The sequence below is a fragment of the Juglans microcarpa x Juglans regia genome, chromosome 6D (genome assembly GCF_004785595.1).
Source record: "Juglans microcarpa x Juglans regia isolate MS1-56 chromosome 6D, Jm3101_v1.0, whole genome shotgun sequence".
Classification (NCBI taxonomy): Eukaryota; Viridiplantae; Streptophyta; class Magnoliopsida; order Fagales; family Juglandaceae; genus Juglans; species Juglans microcarpa x Juglans regia.
In genome coordinates, this window is record NC_054604.1 from 11,391,586 (window position 1) to 11,413,146 (window position 21,561).

At 38.7% G+C, this 21,561-nt stretch overlaps 1 protein-coding gene across 1 annotated transcript in view; it reads left to right on the top strand.

The window, feature by feature from the left end:
• Positions 1-421: 421 nt before the first annotated feature.
• The window catches only part of LOC121234194 (ATP-dependent zinc metalloprotease FTSH 12, chloroplastic), a 56,151-nt gene continuing 35,011 nt past the window's right edge, over positions 422-21,561 (top strand). The window contains exons 1-9 of the mRNA XM_041130035.1: positions 422-982; positions 3,535-3,719; positions 4,366-4,592; positions 17,337-17,614; positions 18,182-18,259; positions 18,388-18,630; positions 18,709-18,849; positions 18,954-19,121; positions 20,865-20,977. Coding sequence (XP_040985969.1) covers positions 569-982; positions 3,535-3,719; positions 4,366-4,592; positions 17,337-17,614; positions 18,182-18,259; positions 18,388-18,630; positions 18,709-18,849; positions 18,954-19,121; positions 20,865-20,977 — 1,847 coding nt within the window. The 5' untranslated portion in view covers positions 422-568. The remainder of the gene's footprint in view (positions 983-3,534; positions 3,720-4,365; positions 4,593-17,336; positions 17,615-18,181; positions 18,260-18,387; positions 18,631-18,708; positions 18,850-18,953; positions 19,122-20,864; positions 20,978-21,561) is intronic.

Genomic DNA, 21,561 nt, shown 5'->3' on the forward strand with positions numbered 1-21,561 from the left:
ATTTCGACTGAAATTGAACGAAATTCAAAACTAATGATGATGATCTCGCCTCCTGGCCACAACATGCGCACAAACGACTGGAATTGAAAGATCTAACTATCATTTAGGCTGTATTTAGATATTAAATTAAATTGAGTTAAATTGAATTGAGATGATAAAATATTATTAGAATATTATTATTATTATTTTAAAATTTAAAAAAATTATAATAAAAAATTTAAATAAATTGAAATGAATTTATATACTAACAAAACTTTATATTTTGAGTACGGACACATTCTCTATCTACCTACTGCATTCGGTTATTGGGATATTTTTTTTTAGAAAAAGAAAATTGTAAATTACTATTAATATGCCACGTCAGCGCGTGCTCAACATCCCGTATAAATCCCGTGCCCTATCAATACTCAACGACCTACTATGCCCGCCGTGAATAAAAAAGCCAAAACCCCCCAACAAAGCAGTCCTAAAACCACAAGCTCAATGCTCAACAGCCAAATGCAGACGCAGAACGGATAGACACTGCTGCTTTGTTTTACACTTCAATCTCTCACTTCTACACCCGATAATGGACCTCACCATCCCATGCAAACCAAACCCACTTCTCCTTTCTGCACCACAACTGACACAGGCCTCCCACAGTTCCTTCCTTTTCAAGCTTCCCAATAAGCACAGGCTCGGAAATTCCCGCCAGAGACACTTTTTCCGGGTTCTAGCTTCCTCAAACCCAAATGGGTCCGATGGGTTTTCATGGCTGATTCTAACTCAATCGGTCCGGCGCGGCTCCGAGCGGTTCTGGACAAAACTCGGGGAGTCGGTGAAGAAGGAAACTGGGTTTGGTTTCGAAGATGCCAATGTGAAGGTGGGTGAGCTTTTGGGGCGAGTTAGAGGAGGGGTGAGGAAGGGTGGAGCTGAGTTGGAACGGTTTAGGACTGAGTTGGTTCCCGAGTTTGTGAATTGGAATCGGTGGGAACGTTGGAAGGTAATTTGTCAGTTCACTTTGAGACCCTTTTGTTTTAATTTTTGTTTGCTAGAAAAGAAATAGCAGGAAAAGCTACAGAAAAAGGGACAAGCTTGAGTATTTTCTCTTGACCTTTTGAAGAAGATAAGGGGTTGGGATACTAGACTACTAGCTATTATTCAAATTTTAGCTGGAGGTTCCTGGAAATGGAAAATTCTTAAGTATCATTTGTAATAATTAACCATATGAAAGGCTACATTTTAAGTAGCATGCAGAATTGACTATTTTCAAGGAAATTCGCCTACCGTGTTTCTTCTTTTAATTCTTTTTTCATTTTTGTTGAATGGAAATCAGGCTAGGTATATATTCATGTAAGAAAGTTTTCAGTTCTTTTTTATAAGAAAGCTTCTAGTTCTCTTTGGTGTTATCTTGTTTTAAAAGCTTTAATCTTCCTTGCTCTATTCACTTTGCAAAATTATTGAGGCATAACCGATTGTTAAATTTAAAAATAATTGAACACACACACACACACACACACACACACACACACACACATATATATTATATATATATATATATATATATATATATGTTAGTTGTATAAATTTTATTGGTGATATAAAGGCAGTTTCAAGTACAAAGGATGTATATATGAGCTTGTGTTTGATGAGGAGTGCTAGCTTAAAGCTCTTGGTTTTGGCTGGCTGAATAGCCTGTTCCCTTTTATCCCTGTAAGAAATCTGCTCTATGTATGCATTTGATATTCGCTAATCCCAAGGGGTTGGCTCAAGTGGTAAGGGCCTTGGCCTAGCTATTATGCTCCCTTCAAGTCAAAGGTTCGAATCCTTGCGTGCAAACAATTTTTAGGGCCATCGGACTGGGAGAATTTCTCCTTGAATTAGCCAAGGTGCACTTGCGGGAAACTCCTTGCCGAGGACTTGAACACCCCTTGAATTAGTCGGTAATTTGTTCCTGGACACCCGGTGCCAATAAAAATAATGTATTTTTTTGGATTTGCCATTGGGTTGGTTATTGGTTTAAATAACTCAGATTTAGCTCTAGCCATTGCTTCTGAATTATATCATCCCCTTGCTTATGCTGCTTCAGTTATTCAGGCTACATCTAACTAGAGAAACTAAAGATATAAAGAAAATTCTGGAAGCTAAAGCTAGAGAAATAAGAAATATGAAGGGGCACCCATCCAATGGTAAATTGTATCAAAACAGAAGGCTATGAGTTCCTCCATTGTCCTTGTACCGTCTTTAAAGCTCTGATTGTTTCTTTCTCGCTATATACACCACATCAAATAGATCGGGATCATTCTCCACAAGAGCCTGCATTGATCACTCTCAAATCTTCCTTTCAAGCATGTGAATAAATTTTTCACCTGTCTAGGCAGCACCAAATTTTAGCCCAAAAAGACCAAAAGTTGTTTGCCACATGGTGTTAGCTATCTTACATTGGAACAGGAGATGATCCATGGTTTCCCCAACCCTTTTAGGCATGCAACATCACTTGATTACCACAATGTGTCATTTTGGTAAGTTTTCCAAAGTAAGGATCTCTGCTAGTACAGTTGTCCAAGCAAAATAAGGCTACTCTTGAGGGGCCTGACTTCTCCAAGTGGACTTCCATGGAAAGCGAGTACTGTTGTAAGGGATCAATGCATCACAGAACAACTCAAGTTCAAACTCCCTTGGACATGGCCCAATGCATTTTTTCTTCCCCATCCTTTCTCAATTGAACAGAATACGACTGGACATAGAATGAGTTAAAGAAATCCATCTCCCAATTCCGTGCCCTCTAATAAAATCACTCTCATTTGGATTAGATGTATTCGGTTATGATCTTCTCTAACTTCTATCCAAGTGGCACTTTCAATATATATATTCAATTGGATTTTCCAACAATTGGATGCTCAATATTTCACTGATAAGGAAGTCATACTCTATGCATAACTATCACAGTAAAAGGAAATAATGCTGCATGAGATGGCTAATAACTGATTTGAAGTTGACAGTCAGAACCTTCATTTCCTTATTGAAAATATGATGGCTTGATCACTAGAATACAATTTTTCGAGATGCTATCATGCAAGTAACTTACGGATAGGAAATACCAGGCAAGATGCTAGATGAAGAGCTTAAAATCCTAGGAAATAATACATTAATATAAACCAATGATCCAGACCTTAAACAAGTTCACTAGGTGAGTTTAAGTTGTTTTTTATGGAATAAGTTGCTCCAAGCCTTCCATAGTCGTTCTATTCATTTTATTTCTTAATTTTTCTTTAACTTTTTGCGTAAAAGTTTTTACGTGTTTAATGATATATTGATTTCCTACAAATTTGTTGTTTATTTGCACTTGTATATTCATGTCTTAAGTTACCGATCAAAAAAATAAATATTCATGTCTTAAGTCTTGGTCAACTTATGAACATCAATTAACTTTTGAAGAACAAGAGTAATTATAAATTGGTGTAGTTTTACTGTTTGAGCATTTTAACCATTCTATGCAACTTTAATGATAAGCTTGATAATGATATAGTTGATCATCTCTGTTTTTTTCTCAAGGATCTCAAAACATGGGAGTCTAAACGAATTGGCGCCTTGATACTCTACACATTTGTTGCAATCTTTTGCTGCCAAAGAATATACATAGCAATTCAAGCTCCTCTCCTAAATCGCCAAAGAAAGGAGTTAACAGAGGCTTATATGGAGGCATTGATTCCTGAGCCTTCTCCTAGTAATATTAGAAAGTAAGTAGATTTCTTACTTCAACTGCTGATGAAATTACTTGCTTTAATGATATACCAAGATGTCAATAGTTTGCGAGAGGCATTATTATCATTCTATTAGTAGTGAAGAAGAAAAAAGCAGCCACTAATTCATCTTGATTTAATGATGATTGGAGTTAGAGTTTACATTTGTCTCTTAAGAATTATCACATAAAATTGATCTGAATCAAATAGATGAATGTATGATTCAACTCGGGGGCTAGCTAGCTGACTGACAGTAGGGTTTTGAATCAAATCACGTTTATCCTTGGAAAGCTTAATTCACCTGATTACTGGGTGGCTTGCTTGCAATGGCTTGGGAAATTGATAGTAACTTTTGTTTTGTGAGTCTATATGAACCATTTCTCTAATAACTTTGCCCAACTAAATGAAACAAAGCTAATCCATTAAAGACCTTTCAGTTTATCCTGTCCTCTTACCTGAAGTTAACTACTAAAAGATTTAAAAAGCGGTGGACGTTTGTCCAAGAAGAAACAACAGCGTGTGACGGGTAGGGTTTCAGAAGATGAGACTGCAGAGGTATTAAAGCAAAGAAGTTTAAGGTGCCTATCACACTGTTGTTCGTTATAAAGTTCAGAGGTCTCTGATTCTTCTTATAACTTTGCAGGTTTAAGCAGAGTATATGGAGGAAGACTATGCCCAAAGGCCTGAAAATGAAGAAGTTTATTGAAGGACCTAATGGAACTCTTATTCATGATAGTTCTTATGTTGGGGAGGATGCATGGGATGATGATCCAAAGTCTCCTCAGGACAATGTGAAACAAATTATTGACAGTGATGTCAAATTAAATGCAGAAGAGAAAAAGGAACTGAGGGAAGACTTGGGCATTTCAGGTTGGTTACATATAAGAGGGAATGCACGAGCATAAATGCGATGTATTATCATCAATTATAGGATATCCCTTTTTCTTATCATTTTTCCTGATGGCTTTATGTTCTTGTAATTTCGTGTGTTCTAATTGCAAATATTCTTACTTAAGCTGACCTCTATAAGTATTTTGTAACAAATTTATAATGCACAGTTTTTGATATATTGATAAAGATCTTGAACAATAATTTTACATGAGGAGATTAATGCCCAAATTTTATCATTGGGATTGTGATTTGCAAACACATCACGTTCTATTAGAAGTGTGTTTGGAAAAACTTTTTGCGGCAAAGTAGATAGAACCTCTTAGAGAAATCCATTACTCGGAACTAGAGAGAAATGTAGACAACTGAACTTGGTGATCTGAATTAAGTGTGCAGGAAATATAGAAAAAGAAAAACAACAGCAACAACCAAGGGAAGAAATAAGGACCGGGCTGGGTTTTGCTTTAGGGAAATTATTTGGTGATCTTTTTTGTTGCTACTTTAAGCCTAGTTATACATTTTTTATTCTTAGACTCCTCTCTCTCTCTCATGACTTCCCATTGCTTTCCCATTTTCGGTGCTTCTTGCCGGAAATATTCCTAAATCTTCCCGTTATTTGCACTAACTTTTTTATTCTTCTTTTGTTTCTTTTCTCCCTATATTTATATTTTCTTCCTTTTCTATTCTTTGGAGTTTTCTTTTGGCTCGGGAATTTTGTCTGGCTTGCTATTGTGGCGTCAGATAGAAGTGTTTTGGTGGACTTGAAGATATTACGTTTTTAGTGGTGAAGGAAGGGTTCTTGCATATAACAGAAAGAAGTAAGAAAGTTAAAATAAATTTGTTATCATAGGTAAGGCGATTGTGAGATGGTTGGAGAAGACAGTTGTTGCCTGTGCTGAATCAAGAGATAGTGAATTTTATAAGACGTCGAGTGAAGGGAACTGAGCTTTTGTAGCACAATGGTGTGTTCATTTTTATGGGTGTTATCCGGTGATTGCAAAGTATGGTGATGATGGCAGGAAAGGCTTCATTCTCGTACCTGAGGGTATGGACGGGAAGGGATGGAGGAGTTTCGCTGAAACGATTAAGGTTTTGGGCTATGTGAAGTCCTCTGTTCTGATCACCAATAACAGAGGAAGTTTTGATTATGGCGTTAATGTTTAGGCTCGCGACAAGGGTTGAGTCCCTTCTAAGTCCATGTTGTCGGGAGGTGAAGGGTCTTATAAGGCGGCTTTGTTGAAATTGAAACCTTTTCCGGTTAGTCAGCTTCCGATGGATCAATTGAAGGGCTCTCTGGACTCTTGGGGCATTGTTGTGATGGAGGTAGGTGGCCGAGCAGTGAAGACCTTTGACATTCCCAATCAAACTTTTGTTTCAATGGGTGGCATTGGTGTTTTTGAGGGAGGCTCATCAAGATGGGCAGTGGAAGAGTTGCTGCTGGAGGTGAAGCAGGAGCTGATCGACATTAAAGAGGAGATCAATACTCTTCTGTTGAGGCTTGACAAGGTGATGGGCTTGGGGGAGCTTGTGGGCCGTAAGTCTGGTGGAGCTGGAAAATGATGACATTTTATGGGCTTGAGTTTTAATAAAGGGGTTAGTAAAAAGAGGAAAGGGGCTGTTGAGAATTCAGTGGGCTGTAACAAGGGGCCCAACCCCAATGTCTTAGATAAAGGAAAACAAAAAGTTGGGTTGGTTTCTCAGAAGACATCCTGGCCCCCGTGTTGATGTGGAGGGTTAAAAATGTTATTGGGCCTTTCTTGGGCTTTGCCTCAAACAACCGTAACCAACCACCGATGGTGGCTTCTTCGATATCGGTGACAACAAAGAAAACTTCGCTGGTCATGGGATAAGTAGTCAGTTGTTGGAAGTTACGTTGAAGGAATCTCCTGAGTTTTTGTCATTACCTCTGTCATCGGGGTTGACATAGACTAGTTCGCCGGCGGTTCCCGCTCGTTGATTAAGCATTTAGTTGCCCGAAGTTAACACCGATTGACTCTCCCGAGGTTTTGTCGGTGGCTTTGCCGGCATTTTCAAGTTTGGAGGGGTATTAACTGGGATGGAATGTGACAATGTTGCTATCCCTTCTACTTCCTCAAATCTAGAGAAATTGATGGTAAGCCCAGTGTGTGTTCCTAGGTTCATTGGTGGAGTGCACGACGAGGATGATCATCTTTTTAATTTGATGGTGGAAGATGAGTCTATACTTTCAGGGGAAGACTAGAGTTGTGCCGAGATGCAGTTGGGTCTAAGGGATATTGAGAATCTGGTTTGTAATCAGACCGAAAGGGAGAAGGCGCGTGACAATCTTGTGCCGTTATGTACTCTACTCCCTAGGGTGAGTTTGGCTAGGTGTTCTTCGAAATGGGCCCTTAAGAAAGTCCAAGAAATCTAGGAATGCTTGGGGATTTCATGTGAGGGATTTGAGGATTAGTTTAGAGCCATACTTATTGCCATTGAAGTGGGCCATCATTTGTCTTTGAAATCAACATCAAAAAAAGAAAGAGAGTTGAAGAGACTTACCTGTACAATAAATTATGATGCAAAAGAGGGGAGTTTAAGTCATGGAAGGAGTAAGGGGAGGGCTTCTAATCTTGCTTTATGAAGCCTAAGATTCTTTTGTGGAATATTAGGGGGTTTAATAACCACAACAAGCGCCTCCGTGTTAAAAATTTATTTCGCCAATGGAAGGTTGACATTATTTGCTTACATGAAACAAAGTTACAATTGGTTGATAGGAGAATCATTAGAAGTCTATGGAGATGCCCTTATGTGGTTTGGGTATTCCTTGCTTCGAGTGGGGCTTTCAGTGGTATCATTGTGGTGTGGGATAAAAGGATTGTGGAACTCCTTGAGGAGTGTATTGGAGAATTTTCGGTGGCGTGTCTTTTCAAGAATGTGGATGATGGGTTTGAATGAGATTTCACAGGAATCCACTCGTGGGTAGCCCAAGTGGTAAGGGCGAACTTGTGTGCATGAGCCCCATGTCATAGGTTCGATTTCCCCTGAGAACAAATTGTAATTTAAGTGCGAGGCCATGACGGTGGGTTGCTGTGCTAGTCTCCCTAGGGGTTTAGGGTCCATGGGTGAATCATCAGGGCTCTGTTGTGGGTTGGTTCCCCCATCATCAAAAAAAGAATAAAGAATGGGACTTCACGGGCATTTAAGGGCCTAATTTGGATAGTAGTAGAAGGCTTATGCGGGACAAGATTACATAAGTTTATAGCTGGTAGGATGTGCCTTGGTGTATTGGAGGAGATTTCAATGTTACTCGGTTTCTGAGTGAGAGGTTGGAAGAGTATCGATTAAGTCTAGCTATGGAAGAATTTTCTAACTTTATTTTTTATAGGGAGTTATTGGATTTGCCTTTGGTGGGGGGTGCTTTCACACGGTCCAACAACTATGTTCTTGTTTCCCCTTCTTGGGAGGTTCATTTTCCGGAGTGCTTTTAGAAATGAATGCTTATGGTATGGTCGGTTTTCCTATCAGATTGTGGGGGTATTCATGGGGGTCGAAGGTATTTCAAGTTTGAAAATACGTGGTTAAAAGCTGAAGGTTTTATGGATATGGTGAGACAATGATGGTCTTCTTACCGATTTTTTGGTACCCCGAGTTTTATATTGGCCAATAAGCTTAAAGCTTTAAAGAATGATTTGAAGAAGTGGAACATGGAAGTTTTTGAGAATTTTGATAGTCAAAGGAAGAGTCTCTTTGAGGAGTTGCATAGGTTGGATGAGAGGGTCGAGAGTGGGGTTTTATCGGAGGAGGAGATGAGAAGAAAATATTCAGTGACAATTGAACTTGAAAAGTTGATTTTGTTGGAGGAGATATCGTGAAGGCAGAAATCTCGAGCTCTGTGGTTGAAAGAAGGAGATCAATGAAAAAAGTATTTTCATTGGGTTGCCAATTATCATCGTAGGAACAATGCTATTGAGATGCTCCATTCAGATGGTTGTGTTTTTAATTTTTTTTATAGGTAATCAAGAAATTTTATTCTTAAAAGTAGGCTAAGCCCAAGTACACAAGGTGTATACATGAGAAAAAACCTAATTAGAGTTTACAATCGGAAAAAAGGAGATCATGGACATTTAGCCCATTACAAACAATAGCCCCCGCCCATAAGAACAAAGTTTTCAAAAAGAAAACTTTAAGCTCATCCATTGTTCTCTCACAATTTTCGAAGCTTCTATCATTTCTCTCTTGCCAAATGCACCAACACATGCATATAGGAACCATTTTCCAGATCGTTCCCACTTGTGAGTTGCCTCGGAGGTAGAGGCGTACAAAAACCATCAAACCGGTCGAGACCAGATGCGGACCGGCCACCGAAGTACTGAACCGGCCGACAGTAGAAATAAGTTGAAACCAACGTTGGCTGATTCGGTTCTAGTTTGAACTAGGTTCAAACCACCGAACCGGCCGATTTTATATATATATATTTTTATATATATCTTAGGTAAAACGATGCCGTTTGGTTTAATACACCAAACGACGTCATTTCAATTTAGGGTTTAATACCCCATTCCCTTCTTCTTCTTCTTCTTCTTCTCCTGATTCTCACTCTCTCTCCTCTCTTACCCCCTTCCCTTCTTCTTCTTCTCCCGATTCTCATCTCTCCTCTCTCACGCAGTGGCGCATCTCTCTCTCTCTCTCTCTCTCTCATCGCACCTCCCATCTCTCTCTCTCATTGCGACGCCGAAACTTTCAACTTTTCATCTCATTGCGATGCCGAAGGGACACCGACGACTGACCAGGATCATGCCGGAACCGACATCACCGGTTTCTCCCCTTTATCTGTTGGTTTCGACCGGTTTTATCCATGTATATAAGTTGTCGGTTCGGTTTCGGTTTTGGACTGAAACCAAACTGAAACAGTCGATTTTTACTCCTACTTGGAGGCCTCTCCAACTTGCAAGGAAATCCACCAGTGTAAGAGGCACGACCTATAACAATCCAGTTGTCGTGAAAAAATAATCCCACATGGTTCTGGCCACCTCACAGTATAAAAACAAATGATCTACAGATTCACCATTCTTCTTACACTTACAAGACTAGTCCAATACCATTACCTGACATTTCCTTAAGTTATCTATGGTGAGGATCTTGTCCAGAGATGCTGCCATACGAAAAAAACTGTTTTTGAAGGAGCTTTCGTCTGCCATATGCTCTTCCAAGGGAACATAGTCATTCCAAGGCTTGTTAGAACTTGGTAAAACAATCTGATCGTGAATTTACCGTTCTTGTAGGGGCTTCAGCTCATCTTATCTATGGTACCTTCTATCATGCTTATAGAATACAATGCCTCATAGAACTCTGTGATAGTCTACATCTCCTAGTCATAGGCTGCCCTAATGAATTCTACATTCTATTTAGGGGAGCTACTAGAAAATGGTGGGGGCTACGTTCTCGTGCAATCTAAAAAATGGCAGAGAAGGTGTCTTGTAGACTACGTTCACTCCACTATCTTTCATACCAAAATCTGACACGAGAGCTGTCACCTACCACAATATGTTCATGTCTTCGGAAGAACTCCTAGTGTCTCCTAATGTATTTCCACAAACCTACCCCATATGTGCCACTTACCTCATTCGAGCACAATCCTCCCCAAGCCTCCCCAAACTGTGAATCTATATCGGACTTCCATAGAGCCCCCATTTCGTTTTGGTACCTCCACAACCATTTACCCAACAGGGCTTGGTTGAATTTTGTCAAGTAATGAATCCCCAAACCACCCCTAGAAATTAGGGTACATACAATTGACCAATTAACCAAATGAAATTTGAACTCTTCACCCAGTCCACTCCATACGAAGTCCCATTGTAGCTTCTCTATATGGTTAGCAACCTTTATGGGGAACGGGAGCAAGGACAGAAAATAGGTGGATAAATTAGAAAGAGTGTTTTTAATCAGAGTAAGTTTGCCACCTTTAGACAAATACAGCTTCTTCCAAGAAGCCAATTTGCGCTCCACCTTTTCAACCATGCTGTTCCAAATCCTCTCTAATTTAAAGGGAGCACCCAATGGTAAGCCAAGATATTTCAAGGGTAAAGATGAGACCTTACATCCCAATATAGAGGCTAAAGTCTCTGCATCAGGAACATTCCCCACTGGCACCAATACAGACTTCGAGAGATTAATTCTCAAACCCGAGACAGCTTCAAAGCTAAGAAGTGGAGCCTCAAAAATTGGATATGCCCGATATTTGCTCCACAGAAGATAAGAGTGTCGTCATCAAAAAGCAAGTGAGAAATATCCATGGAACCATAATCTTCATTCCTTACCGGAAAGCCATAGAGAAAGTTGCCTTCCACAAGACCCACAATCATCTTACTAAGAGCTTCCATGACGAATAAAAATAGTAAAGGAGAGAGTGGGTCTCCCTGTCTCAAACCACGGGAGTATTCAAAGAAACCCATCGGAGAGCTATTCACCAAGATAGAGAATCGAACTATAGAGATGCAAAACTCTACCCATTTATGCCTTTCTCTCCAAAACCACATCTTGCAAGTAAATAAAGTAAGAACTTCTAGTTAATGGGATCATAGGCTTTCTCCATGTCTAATTTGCAAAGTAACCCGGGTTCTCTAGATTTAAGTTGTCCATCCAAAACTTCATTTGCAATTAAGATTGAATCTAGGATTTATCTACCTTTGACAAAGGCATTTTGCAGCTTCAAAATTACCCTTTCCATCACTGTACTCAATTGATTCGCTAATACTTTGGAGATCTTGTAAACCCCATTAACAAGGCTAATAGGTCGGTAGTCTCTAACATCCAGAGGCCCCACTTTTTTGGGGATGAGTGCCAGGAAAGTAGCATTAAGGCTTTTTCAAAGTTGGCATTAGTATGAAAATCTTGAAAGACCTGCATCAAGTCTCCCTTAATCACTTTCCAACAAGCTTGGAAGAAACCCATGGTAAAACTGTCAGGGCCTGGAGCCTTGTCACTAGGCATGCCACGGATTATTTTACCCACTTCTTCCACCTCAAAAGGCCTCTCTAGTCATCCTGCGCACTGCTGATGTTGAGAAAGTCAAACCATCCACTTCCGGTCGCCATGTGTGTTGTTTCGATAGGAGGTGTTGGTAATACTGCTCAATGTGATTCTTGATGATTGATTGATCCGAGGACATTGCATCATCTACCATCAACATATCAATAGCGCTATTTCTCCTATGAGAATTAGTCACCCTATAAAAGAACTTCGTGCACTTATCTCCCTCCTTGAGATTGTTCTTGATGAATCATTCTGATATTAAGAACCTTGTGGTTCATTATTATGAAACACTTCTATCGGAACAACATTTGTGGAGGGCCAAAACTTGATTGGCTGGCTTTTGAGTGTATTGATATTCTGAGTGCAAATTGGTTGGAGAGATTGTTTGAGGAGGATTAATGTTAGGGACCCCGGTCTTGTCCCTAACACTAAGGTCCATGAGCTTGCCTTGGTGAAGATGACGACCGAGTGATCTTGCTAACTTGCTTGGCCTTCCACAAAATGATGGTGTTTAAGTGATGAAATGATGATGCACATGGGTATGCTAAGTGTTTAGGCTAAGACAAATCAATGTGGGTGGATAGACTTGTTCTTGAGTGAAGTGCCAAGATGATGGAGGCTAGGGTTAAATGATGAGATGAGGTTAGGGTTCGGGTTGGAGGCAACTATGGTTGCCGTGGACTAAGGTGGGATTAGGGTAGGCGTGGTCTTGGAAAAATGGCTTAGGATTATGGGTGTTTGATGCAATGGGAATGGCTTAAGGGTTGCTCTTGATGTTTGGGCCACTTGGATGGTGATTAGGGTAAGTATGGTGTAGCGTAGCTAGGGTTTTGTGGGGTGGCTAGGGTGGATTTCTAGATTTGCAAGAGTTGGCTTAGGGTTGGAGTTTAGGATGATGCTAGGGTTTGGAAATGAGATGGAAGAGTGAGGCTAGGGTTTGGTGGCTAAGGTGGGCGGATTTGGATTGACTTGGTCTTAGGAAGATTGGCTAGATTTGGTTGGTTTAGGAGTGGATATGGGAAGTTTGTAAGATGAAAGGAATCTTTGAGTGAAGAGGGGAATTTAAATTTGAATTAAGATGACAAGTCAATGGTTGACTTAGAGAGATTGTAGGAAGAGTGATTTAAGAAATTGAAGAGGATTTGCAATTCCTTAAATTAAGGGATTTGAATTTGAATTTGAATTTGAATATGGTAAGAGTTGTATAGGGCTAGGGTTTGATGGATGGGTGACTTTGGTGTGGTTGGATTTGGAAAGTGGAATGGGCGGCTTTGGGGATTTGATTGAGTCAACTAGGGTTCCTAAATTATAGGAACACTAGTATGGCAAGTGTAGTGGGCGGCTAGGTCACTCCCAATATGGCAAGTAGTTGCCGAAATTGAGTGGGACTTGGTAAGGGTTGTGTGTTTCGGCTAGGGCATAGTTTGATGAGGCAAACCAATTATGGAAAGTGACAAACTTATGGAATGGATGACAAACAATATGGTGGTCGAGTATGTGGTATGGAATGGATCAAATGAGCAATGGAATGGATGAACACCAAGAATAAATGAAGAACACCATGAACAAGTGATAAATAATCAAGAACAAAGTAAACAAAAGATAACCAATTCAACTATGATTCACGAATTGCACATAGATGAAATAAACCTCATTATTGATGAACTTGAAAATAGCAAAGAGAACAACAACTTGGATTCACGAATTGCACCAAGTTGCAAGAATAAGATAGATTGAACCACACCTATTCACGAATTGTAAGGTGTGATCCTCTCTCAAAGGATTCACGTATTGCATCCCAAAGAGCCCAGTGCCTTAGCACAGAAAGGTGATCTCAAGAACAAAATAGTCTACCCACTAGGGAATTTGCCAAAAGATTCCAAAGATGTAAACTAATGTGCTAAGGGTCATATTTATAGAACATACAAGGTGGAAACCCTAATTGGTCCCTTGATTAATAAAAAAAAAAAATAATGAAGAAATTACTGATAGGGGCGTGGGGCCCATGGGGGCCCACTGCATTGGCCATTGGTGGCCTTGGCTGGCCCATGGCATGGGCCAAGATGGGCGTGCTGGTAGGGCCATGGCATGCCTGTGGGGTTGTCTTGGTGCTGTCAGGTGGTCGCCATGGCCTGTCTGCTGGCCTGTCTTGGGCGTGCCAAGGCATGCTTGTGGGCTTGCTGATGGCCTGCTGATGCTGCTGGGCATGCTGGTGGGCTATTGGGCATGTCATGGCATGTCAGCGGCAGTGTCAGGGGGTTGTCAAGGCTGAACCATGGCACGGTCAAGTGGGCAAATGTGAGCCATGTTCTAATTGACCCGTGCCATTCTTGCAATCTTCCTAGGGCATGCACTAGACCCTAGGGAAGTCCTCTAAGTTTGGCCTTGACTCCGGAAGTGGCCCAATCTTGGTTGTCCATGTATGTCTAGGACCATGTCCTAGGGTGGTTTTTGATTGGGTCTTAACAATAAGGTGTACCATGTGGTTAAGGGGATGGCAAGAGACAAAGCCCTTGGGCTGGATGGTCCAAAGTACTTGCTAATCGTATGCGTACGGTTATGGAGAAGATAATTTTGAAACCTCAAAATGAAAGGGGGCGTTAGATTCTTGATTCGGTTCTTATTGCAAATGAATGTATGGAAAGTAAATTTAGGATGGGATTGCCATGTATTTTTTGTAAACTGGATATGGAAAAGGCCTATGACCATGTGAATTGGGATTTCCTTTTTCTATTTACTTGAGAGATGTGGATTTGGGGAGGGTTGGCCTATGTGGATAAAACATTGTGTAGCTACGGTTCGGTTTTCTGTTTTGGTTAAAGGAACCCCGACTAGTTTCTTTAACAACTCATGTGGTTTGAGACAAGGGGACCTGGTCTCCCCTTTTCTTTTTGTGATTGTTATGGATGCGCTTAGTCGTATGTTGGAAGTTACAGTTGGTGCTGGTTTTCTATCGGGCTTCTCAATGGGAAGCACTAACAATGGTTTCACATCTTTTTGCAAATGATACTTTATTATTTTGTGTACAAATCCTGGACACATTCAGATGATGAAGGCTCTATTGATTTGTTTTGAAGCTGTTTCCAAACTTAAGGTGAACATAGGGAAGTTCGAGATAGTGCTAGTGGGCGATGTTAGGATTATTAAGAAGGTTGGCAAGTATTTTGGGTTGTAAGGTTGCTTCATTGCCAATGAAATACTTGGGCCTTCCACTTGGGGCCTCCTTCACGGCGAAGACTATTTGGGATGGGGTTGTGGAGAAAATTGAGAGGAGATTGGCTGGATGGAAAAAGTTGTACTTTTCAAGAGGGGGAAGAACCACTCTTATTAAGGTCTTGTTTGGATATAAAAACCATCTCAACTCATCTCATCTAATCATTACAATTTTCCCAAACTTCCAAACAAAATATAATAAATAATTCAACTTTTTGATATTCCAAAACAAAAATTATATTCTAATAATATTTTATTCAACTTTCATCTCATCTCATTTCAAGTCAACTCACTATCCAAACTTCCCCTAAGAGTACACTATCTAATTTTCTCACATATTTTTAATCTCTTTTTCGGCAAGCGTGGCTAATCGAAAGTGCAGATTTTCCGAACCTTCTTGGGAGGAGTTGGAGAGGAGACTAAGTTCCACTTGGTCAAGTGGAATAAGGTATGTACACCGATTTTTAGTGGAGGGTTGGGAATTCGAAATATGAGGATCTTTAATAAGGCACTTCTTGGGAAGTGATTATGGAGGTACCATCAAGAAGGGGTCTTTATGGAAGATTATTATTGAGTTGAAATATGGGAGTTTGCGAGGGGGTTTGTGTTCTAATGAAGTGTGAAGTGTGCATGGTATTGGTTTGTGGAAGAATATTAGAAATGGATAGAAGATTTTGCTTGTTCTATTAGTTTCGAGGTTGGTGATGGTTTGAGGGTCAGTTTTTGGCATGACTTTTGCTGTGGTGATTCAACTCTTAAGATCACATATCCCTCTCTTTTTAGGTTGTTTTTTAATCAGGAGGCTTCGGTGTCTAAGTTATTGTATTCCTTGCATTTTGGTAATCACGAGGTGGACAGGATGTTGTGGATGAAGACAGGGAATAGGAAATTTTCTGTGTGGTCATTGTTTATGGTTTTGTCAAGCCAAAATCATACCGTGTTCCCTTGGAAGCCTATTGGGAAAAGTAAGGTGCCACCTAGGATTGCCTTCTTTGGATGAACATCATCTCTTGGGAAAGTTTTGACATTGGATAATTTGAGAAAGAGGGGTCTTGTAGTATGTGTAAGAAGAGTGGGGAGTCAGTGGATCATTTTTTACTTCACTGTGAGGTGGCAAGAATGTTATGGGTGGAGATCTTACATATAGCGGGCATTGCTTGGGTAATGTCCAAGAAGGTGGTTGATTTGTTTGAATGTTGGCAAAGATGTAGGGCCAATTCACATATTGAGGATGTATGGAGGATGATTCCTCTTTGTTTCATGTGGTGTTAATGGATTGAAAGGAATGGTTAGAGTTTTGAAGATAAGGAGCGTTCCCCAGATGAGCTAGAAATTTTCTTCTTCCATACTTCATTTCTTTGGGCATCCTCTTGTGTTTTTAATGGAGATTGCTTCAATGAATTTCTTGCATTTCTTTATAGCTCCTTTTTATGTAACTAGGTGTATGCTGTTTGTATGCCTCCTGCGTACTTGGACTATGCCTATTTACTTCTATTAATAAAATATTATTTTACCTATAAAAAAGTTATACATTTTTGTTGGTTTGATTTCAGATGTTTAGCTTCTTCACCTGGTCTAGCTTTTCAGTATAAACCCTTTTTCAAGGAACCAACCTGGATTCTTTAATAACTTTTCCTCAAAATCATGTCATCTATCAAAATAAAACTTAATAATAAGCTAGTAGATGTTATTATTGTAAAATAATGTCAGTTCACCTGGGACAGCAATCCTGTACCCTTTGTTAGGACTAGGGGTGTAAATTCAAACTGAAAAACTGAAAAACCGGTCTGGACCGGACCGGTTGATAAAAAATAATATTTGTATTATTGTATATATAAGTTTTATACAAAATATTATATATATATTAATATATATAAGTTTTATATATTATGTATAAGTATAAATTTTATGTGAAAATTTTATATATAATATATATAATTATATATATTCATATATGAAATAATTTGTTATTATAATTTATAAATTATTACATAAAATGTTAATACTAAATCACTAAAAGTTTATAACTAATACTATTAGTCTAATATAGACTAATGGCTATAGTTATACTTATAACTAATACTACAAGTTTTTACTAAAAGTTTATAACTAATACTAATATTAAATATATAGTTTATAACTAATACTAATATATAACTTATAACTATACCAATAGTCTAATATTAATACTATTATATAGTCTAATATATTAATAAAAGTATAAAACAGATTTTTTTAATTCAAATTTTTTTTTTTTTATAAACAAATTTTTAATGACAAATTGTGAAACTTATATTTAAAAAAAAGGGGAAAAACCGGACCGGACAAGAAACCGGTAAAATCGAAAGTACCGGTTTAGGAGGGTAACCGGTGCGTAATCGGTTTTGAAAAATACAAAACTGGTACATACCGGTTCAGTCTTAGATTTTGTCCAAAACCGGATCGGACCGGACCGGATACACCCCTAGTTAGGACTATTTGATTCCTTACAGCCAGTTTGTTCTCATGTTTGCTTGGCAGGGGAAGTTCAAGAAAGAAAAGGAACATGGCGTGAAAGACTTCATACATGGAAGGACATACTCAGAATGGAAAAGTCAGCTGGGCAATTAAATTCCACAAATGCTAAGTATGTAGTCGAGTTTGACATGAAAGAGGTTGAAAAGAGTCTTCGCAAGGATGTGGTTGAAAAGTTACCGGAGACAGAAGGAAGTAGAGCACTGTGGATAGCCAAGAGATGGTGGCACTATCGTCCTAAACTTCCTTACACATATTTTCTTCACAAACTTGACTGCTCTGAGGTAAAAGTCTTAATCACCTTCACCTCTCTCTCTCTCTCTCTCTCTCTTCTCGGGTTCACTGGTGTCTTGTTGGTGGGTATTGCTTGAAGGTTCAATTCTTTTATCCCCCCAGTTGGTTTTAAGTGAGATTTTTTTTTTTTTTTTTACATTTTGATCTTTTGTATTGAAACAGGTAATGGCATATAGCTCATATTTACATGTACAGATTCGTAAAACTTTCCTCCTTTCCCTTGAAAGCAGACATTAGAGTAAAATTAGCAATCGGAGAAAATTGGTCAGATAATGTAAACGGTGAATTCAAAATTACTTGTTGAATTATGAAGTGCATTATTATGCACACCGTGATGATTCAGTTGAACTTAACCATAGGTTTTCGGTCTTTTAGAGCAAGTTTCTAATATCAAAATGCTAATGGTGTGTAATAGAGTCACTTCAAATGTTTTATTAGTCAACTTTCGAAAACACCATTCGTCTGTAGTCCAACTTTAAATAGTGTCTCGTGTTCATTGTGCATCCAATTGAAGTAGTTGGTTGGTAGTTTCCAATGCTGTGATTCCTTTTGGACAGGTTGCTGCTGTTGTATTTACAGAAGACCTAAAGAGATTGTATGTAACAATGAAGGAAGGTTTCCCATTAGAATATGCTGTAAGTCTTCCATTTAATAGTTTAATATTTTTTATTTTTTGACGTTTTCTACCATCTAATTGTTGTTACTACCAAATCTGAAATGTACCATACCTTGGCTTATAATTGAATATTCTTTTATTTGATAGGTCGATATTCCTTTAGACCCTTATTTGTTTGAGATTATCTCCAGTTCTGGAGTTGAAGTAGATCTCCTCCAAAAGCGTCAGATTCATTATTTTCTGAAAGTCGTGATGGCATTGGTTCCTGGGATATTGATTCTGTGGTTTATAAGGGAGTCTGCAATGCTTCTCAACATCACTTCTAAGCGTTTTCTTTACAAAAAATATAATCAACTCTTTGATATGGCTTATGCGGAAAACTTTATCCTGGTAAATATTTTAACTCTGCAGTTGTTTCCCTCCTTATTTGATCTTATATAAATTCCCATTCATTTTGTACATGTGCAGCCAGTTGGTGATGTTGGTGATACAAAATCGATGTACAAGGAAGTAGTATTAGGGGGTGATGTATGGGATCTTCTTGATGAGTTAATGATTTATATGGGAAACCCTATGCAGTATTATGAAAAAGGCGTGAAATTTGTTCGGGTAACTTTTTCTTAGCTTATGAAAGATAGATGCGTCTATATTGGACCTGTGTTTTAATCTGGAAAAAGTATAATATTTAGACATTAATTGATGTGTGTGCACAGGGTGTTCTTCTTTCTGGACCACCTGGAACAGGAAAAACACTCTTTGCAAGGACACTTTCAAAGGAAAGTGGGTTGCCCTTTGTTTTCGCATCTGGTGCAGAGTTTACAGACAGTGAAAAAAGTGGTGCAGCAAGGATCAATGAGATGTTTTCTATTGCAAGGAGAAATGTAAGCATCCATCTCTTTAAAATATGGAAAAGCAATAACTCATGTATACGAGTAGAATGATGTTATCAAAATCATCATCATCTAGAAGTTTGGTCATTTTTCACATCTTTAAGTCCTAATGTTTTAAAACTCTTGTGCTTAACTTAATGAGGAAAATTGATAATTTTCTTGATTTACCAAATTTCAGAATATAACTTTTGGTAGGGCCTATTTTATGCATCCTGGATATTAGAGTTACTCCTTTCTAATAACATTAATCTCTACTTACGGAACAAAAATAAAAAGAAGAATAAATAAGATTTTTTTGCAAGACATAAGTAATATTATCTTTGTGTTTTCCATGAGTTTTCATGTTTCCATGGTCTCATGGCTCTTTGTATATAATCTTAGCATTTATAGGATATCTTAAAATGCTAGCTACAAGTCCCTCAAATAGTTTGAATCACTCAAAATCATTACTAGTTTCTTCCATCTTTCTATAATTTGTTATATTTTTATGGCATTTGATTTATTCACTATTTCAGTTTCCTTAAGAGCTTTCAAACTTGGAATAAAAATCAGATAAGTTGGGCGTTTTGTCCATTCGTGCCATAACATTTGTAAGTTTGAAAAACTTAGTGATTTGTTTTTGTTCATGTAAAAGCATGAATATCCAGGTTCAATCATAACTCTCATCTATCAGCATGGGGAAATGTTCGCAAATTGTAAATGTACACTTAAGCTGCACCACAGGAATTAGTCCCATGGTGTTGTCTAATCTATCGGCTAAGGGTGAATTTTCTGCCATTACGAGAAGGTTCAAGATGGTACTTTGGGTGCCAGGAAATTCTACTTTTTTTTAGAAATTCTGTGAGTATAGAACAGGTGGTCAATGGTTCCTTAGGTCGGCTACCAGGTTAGCTGACTCATAGGACATGGTGGGAGCTAATTCCGAGAATCACACAGAAAATATTTTCTTATGAGGTGACGTTGTTTAAGAGGCTTGTCTTTTTATTGGCCACTTTGTGGATACTGTTTGTTTCATGTGGATTAAACATTTGTATCTGTTTTTCCTCATCTTTTTCTTTCCTCTTTTCATTTCTTCTTGTTGGAGTTTTGAATATAAGGAGCATTCTACGGAGGAGCTTGGAAGTTTCTTTTTCCATACTTTATTTCTTTGGGCTTCATCTTGTCTTTTTAATGGAGCTTGCTTTAATGGGTTACTTGTATCACTTTCTAGCTCCTGATTTTTGTCACTAGGTGTTGCTGTTTGTATACCTCCTGTGTACTTGGGCTATGCCTATTTACTCTCAATAAAATGTTATTTTACTAATAAAAAATTAATAATAATTTTCTTCCTTCCGTTTGTTTTGGCTCTTAAGTTCTACTTCACCCCTGCTGAATTCTGTATGACATGCCACACAAGGATAAGTTACAATTTCATGACACCCAGTAGAGAGCTTTGTCTTGATTCCCTGTAGTTCACCGCATGCTGCTACCATCCCTTCTGGGGAGTTGCTGGCTTCCAAGCCAAGGAATAAAAGCATGAAATGACTAAGAAAAGCTGGCCTTTTTTTAACCTAACAATCTTTCACGGTGAACTGCATCTCTAATTTGGTCAATTATGTTTAGCACTACAAAGGCATTATATCCTTATTGTAGCTGTATCAATATGGTACTTCTCAGATAAGTGAATGAATAATACAGTTTCACTGTAAGCTCTCGGTAAAATTAGATACTGACAATTAAGCATTCTCTGTGCAGGCTCCTTCATTTGTATTTGTGGATGAAATTGATGCTATTGCTGGAAGGCATGCGAGGAAAGATCCGCGAAGAAGGGCAACATTTGAGGCTCTGATTGCACAGCTTGATGGGGAGTAAGTGTATTAATTTTACCAATGTGCACTTGCATCTTTTCCTGATCAGCACAATACCTCTAGAGGCCTTAGAAAACTTGTATGATCGGTGTTTTCTTTGCAACTCTTGTCAGGTGGTCTTTTAGATGGACCAACTAGGGTAGGCTGTACTTGTTTTTTCTCTATGCACCCAATACGGTCTGCTTATAGGACATGAAGTCCTAGACCTTGAAGAAAGCCTATAGAGGAGGCTTCCAGAATGAGTTTGAACTCAATGATGGTTGAAGTGGACTCTACTATCATTGGAAGGGCTAGAAGTTTGCTTTAAGATTGTTTGGTACGTCCGTTGGGTAAGAGTTTAGGCTCTCTTTTTTTCAGGTCAACTGATGAAAGATCGAGTTTTCATTACTAATAGAGGTGGCAGTTATGTCTTGGATGGGTCTTCTTGTTTCTGGCATCTTATTGTAACTTCCCTTTGGCTTTTGGATATAGCTGTCTTGCCCAGAAGAATGTGGAGTTCTTGTATTTCTTCTTTTTTTAAGGGTTCTTCTTTTACAAAGAAAATTGATGCTCTAGTTTACCTATCAAATGGTCCAGAACCCTCA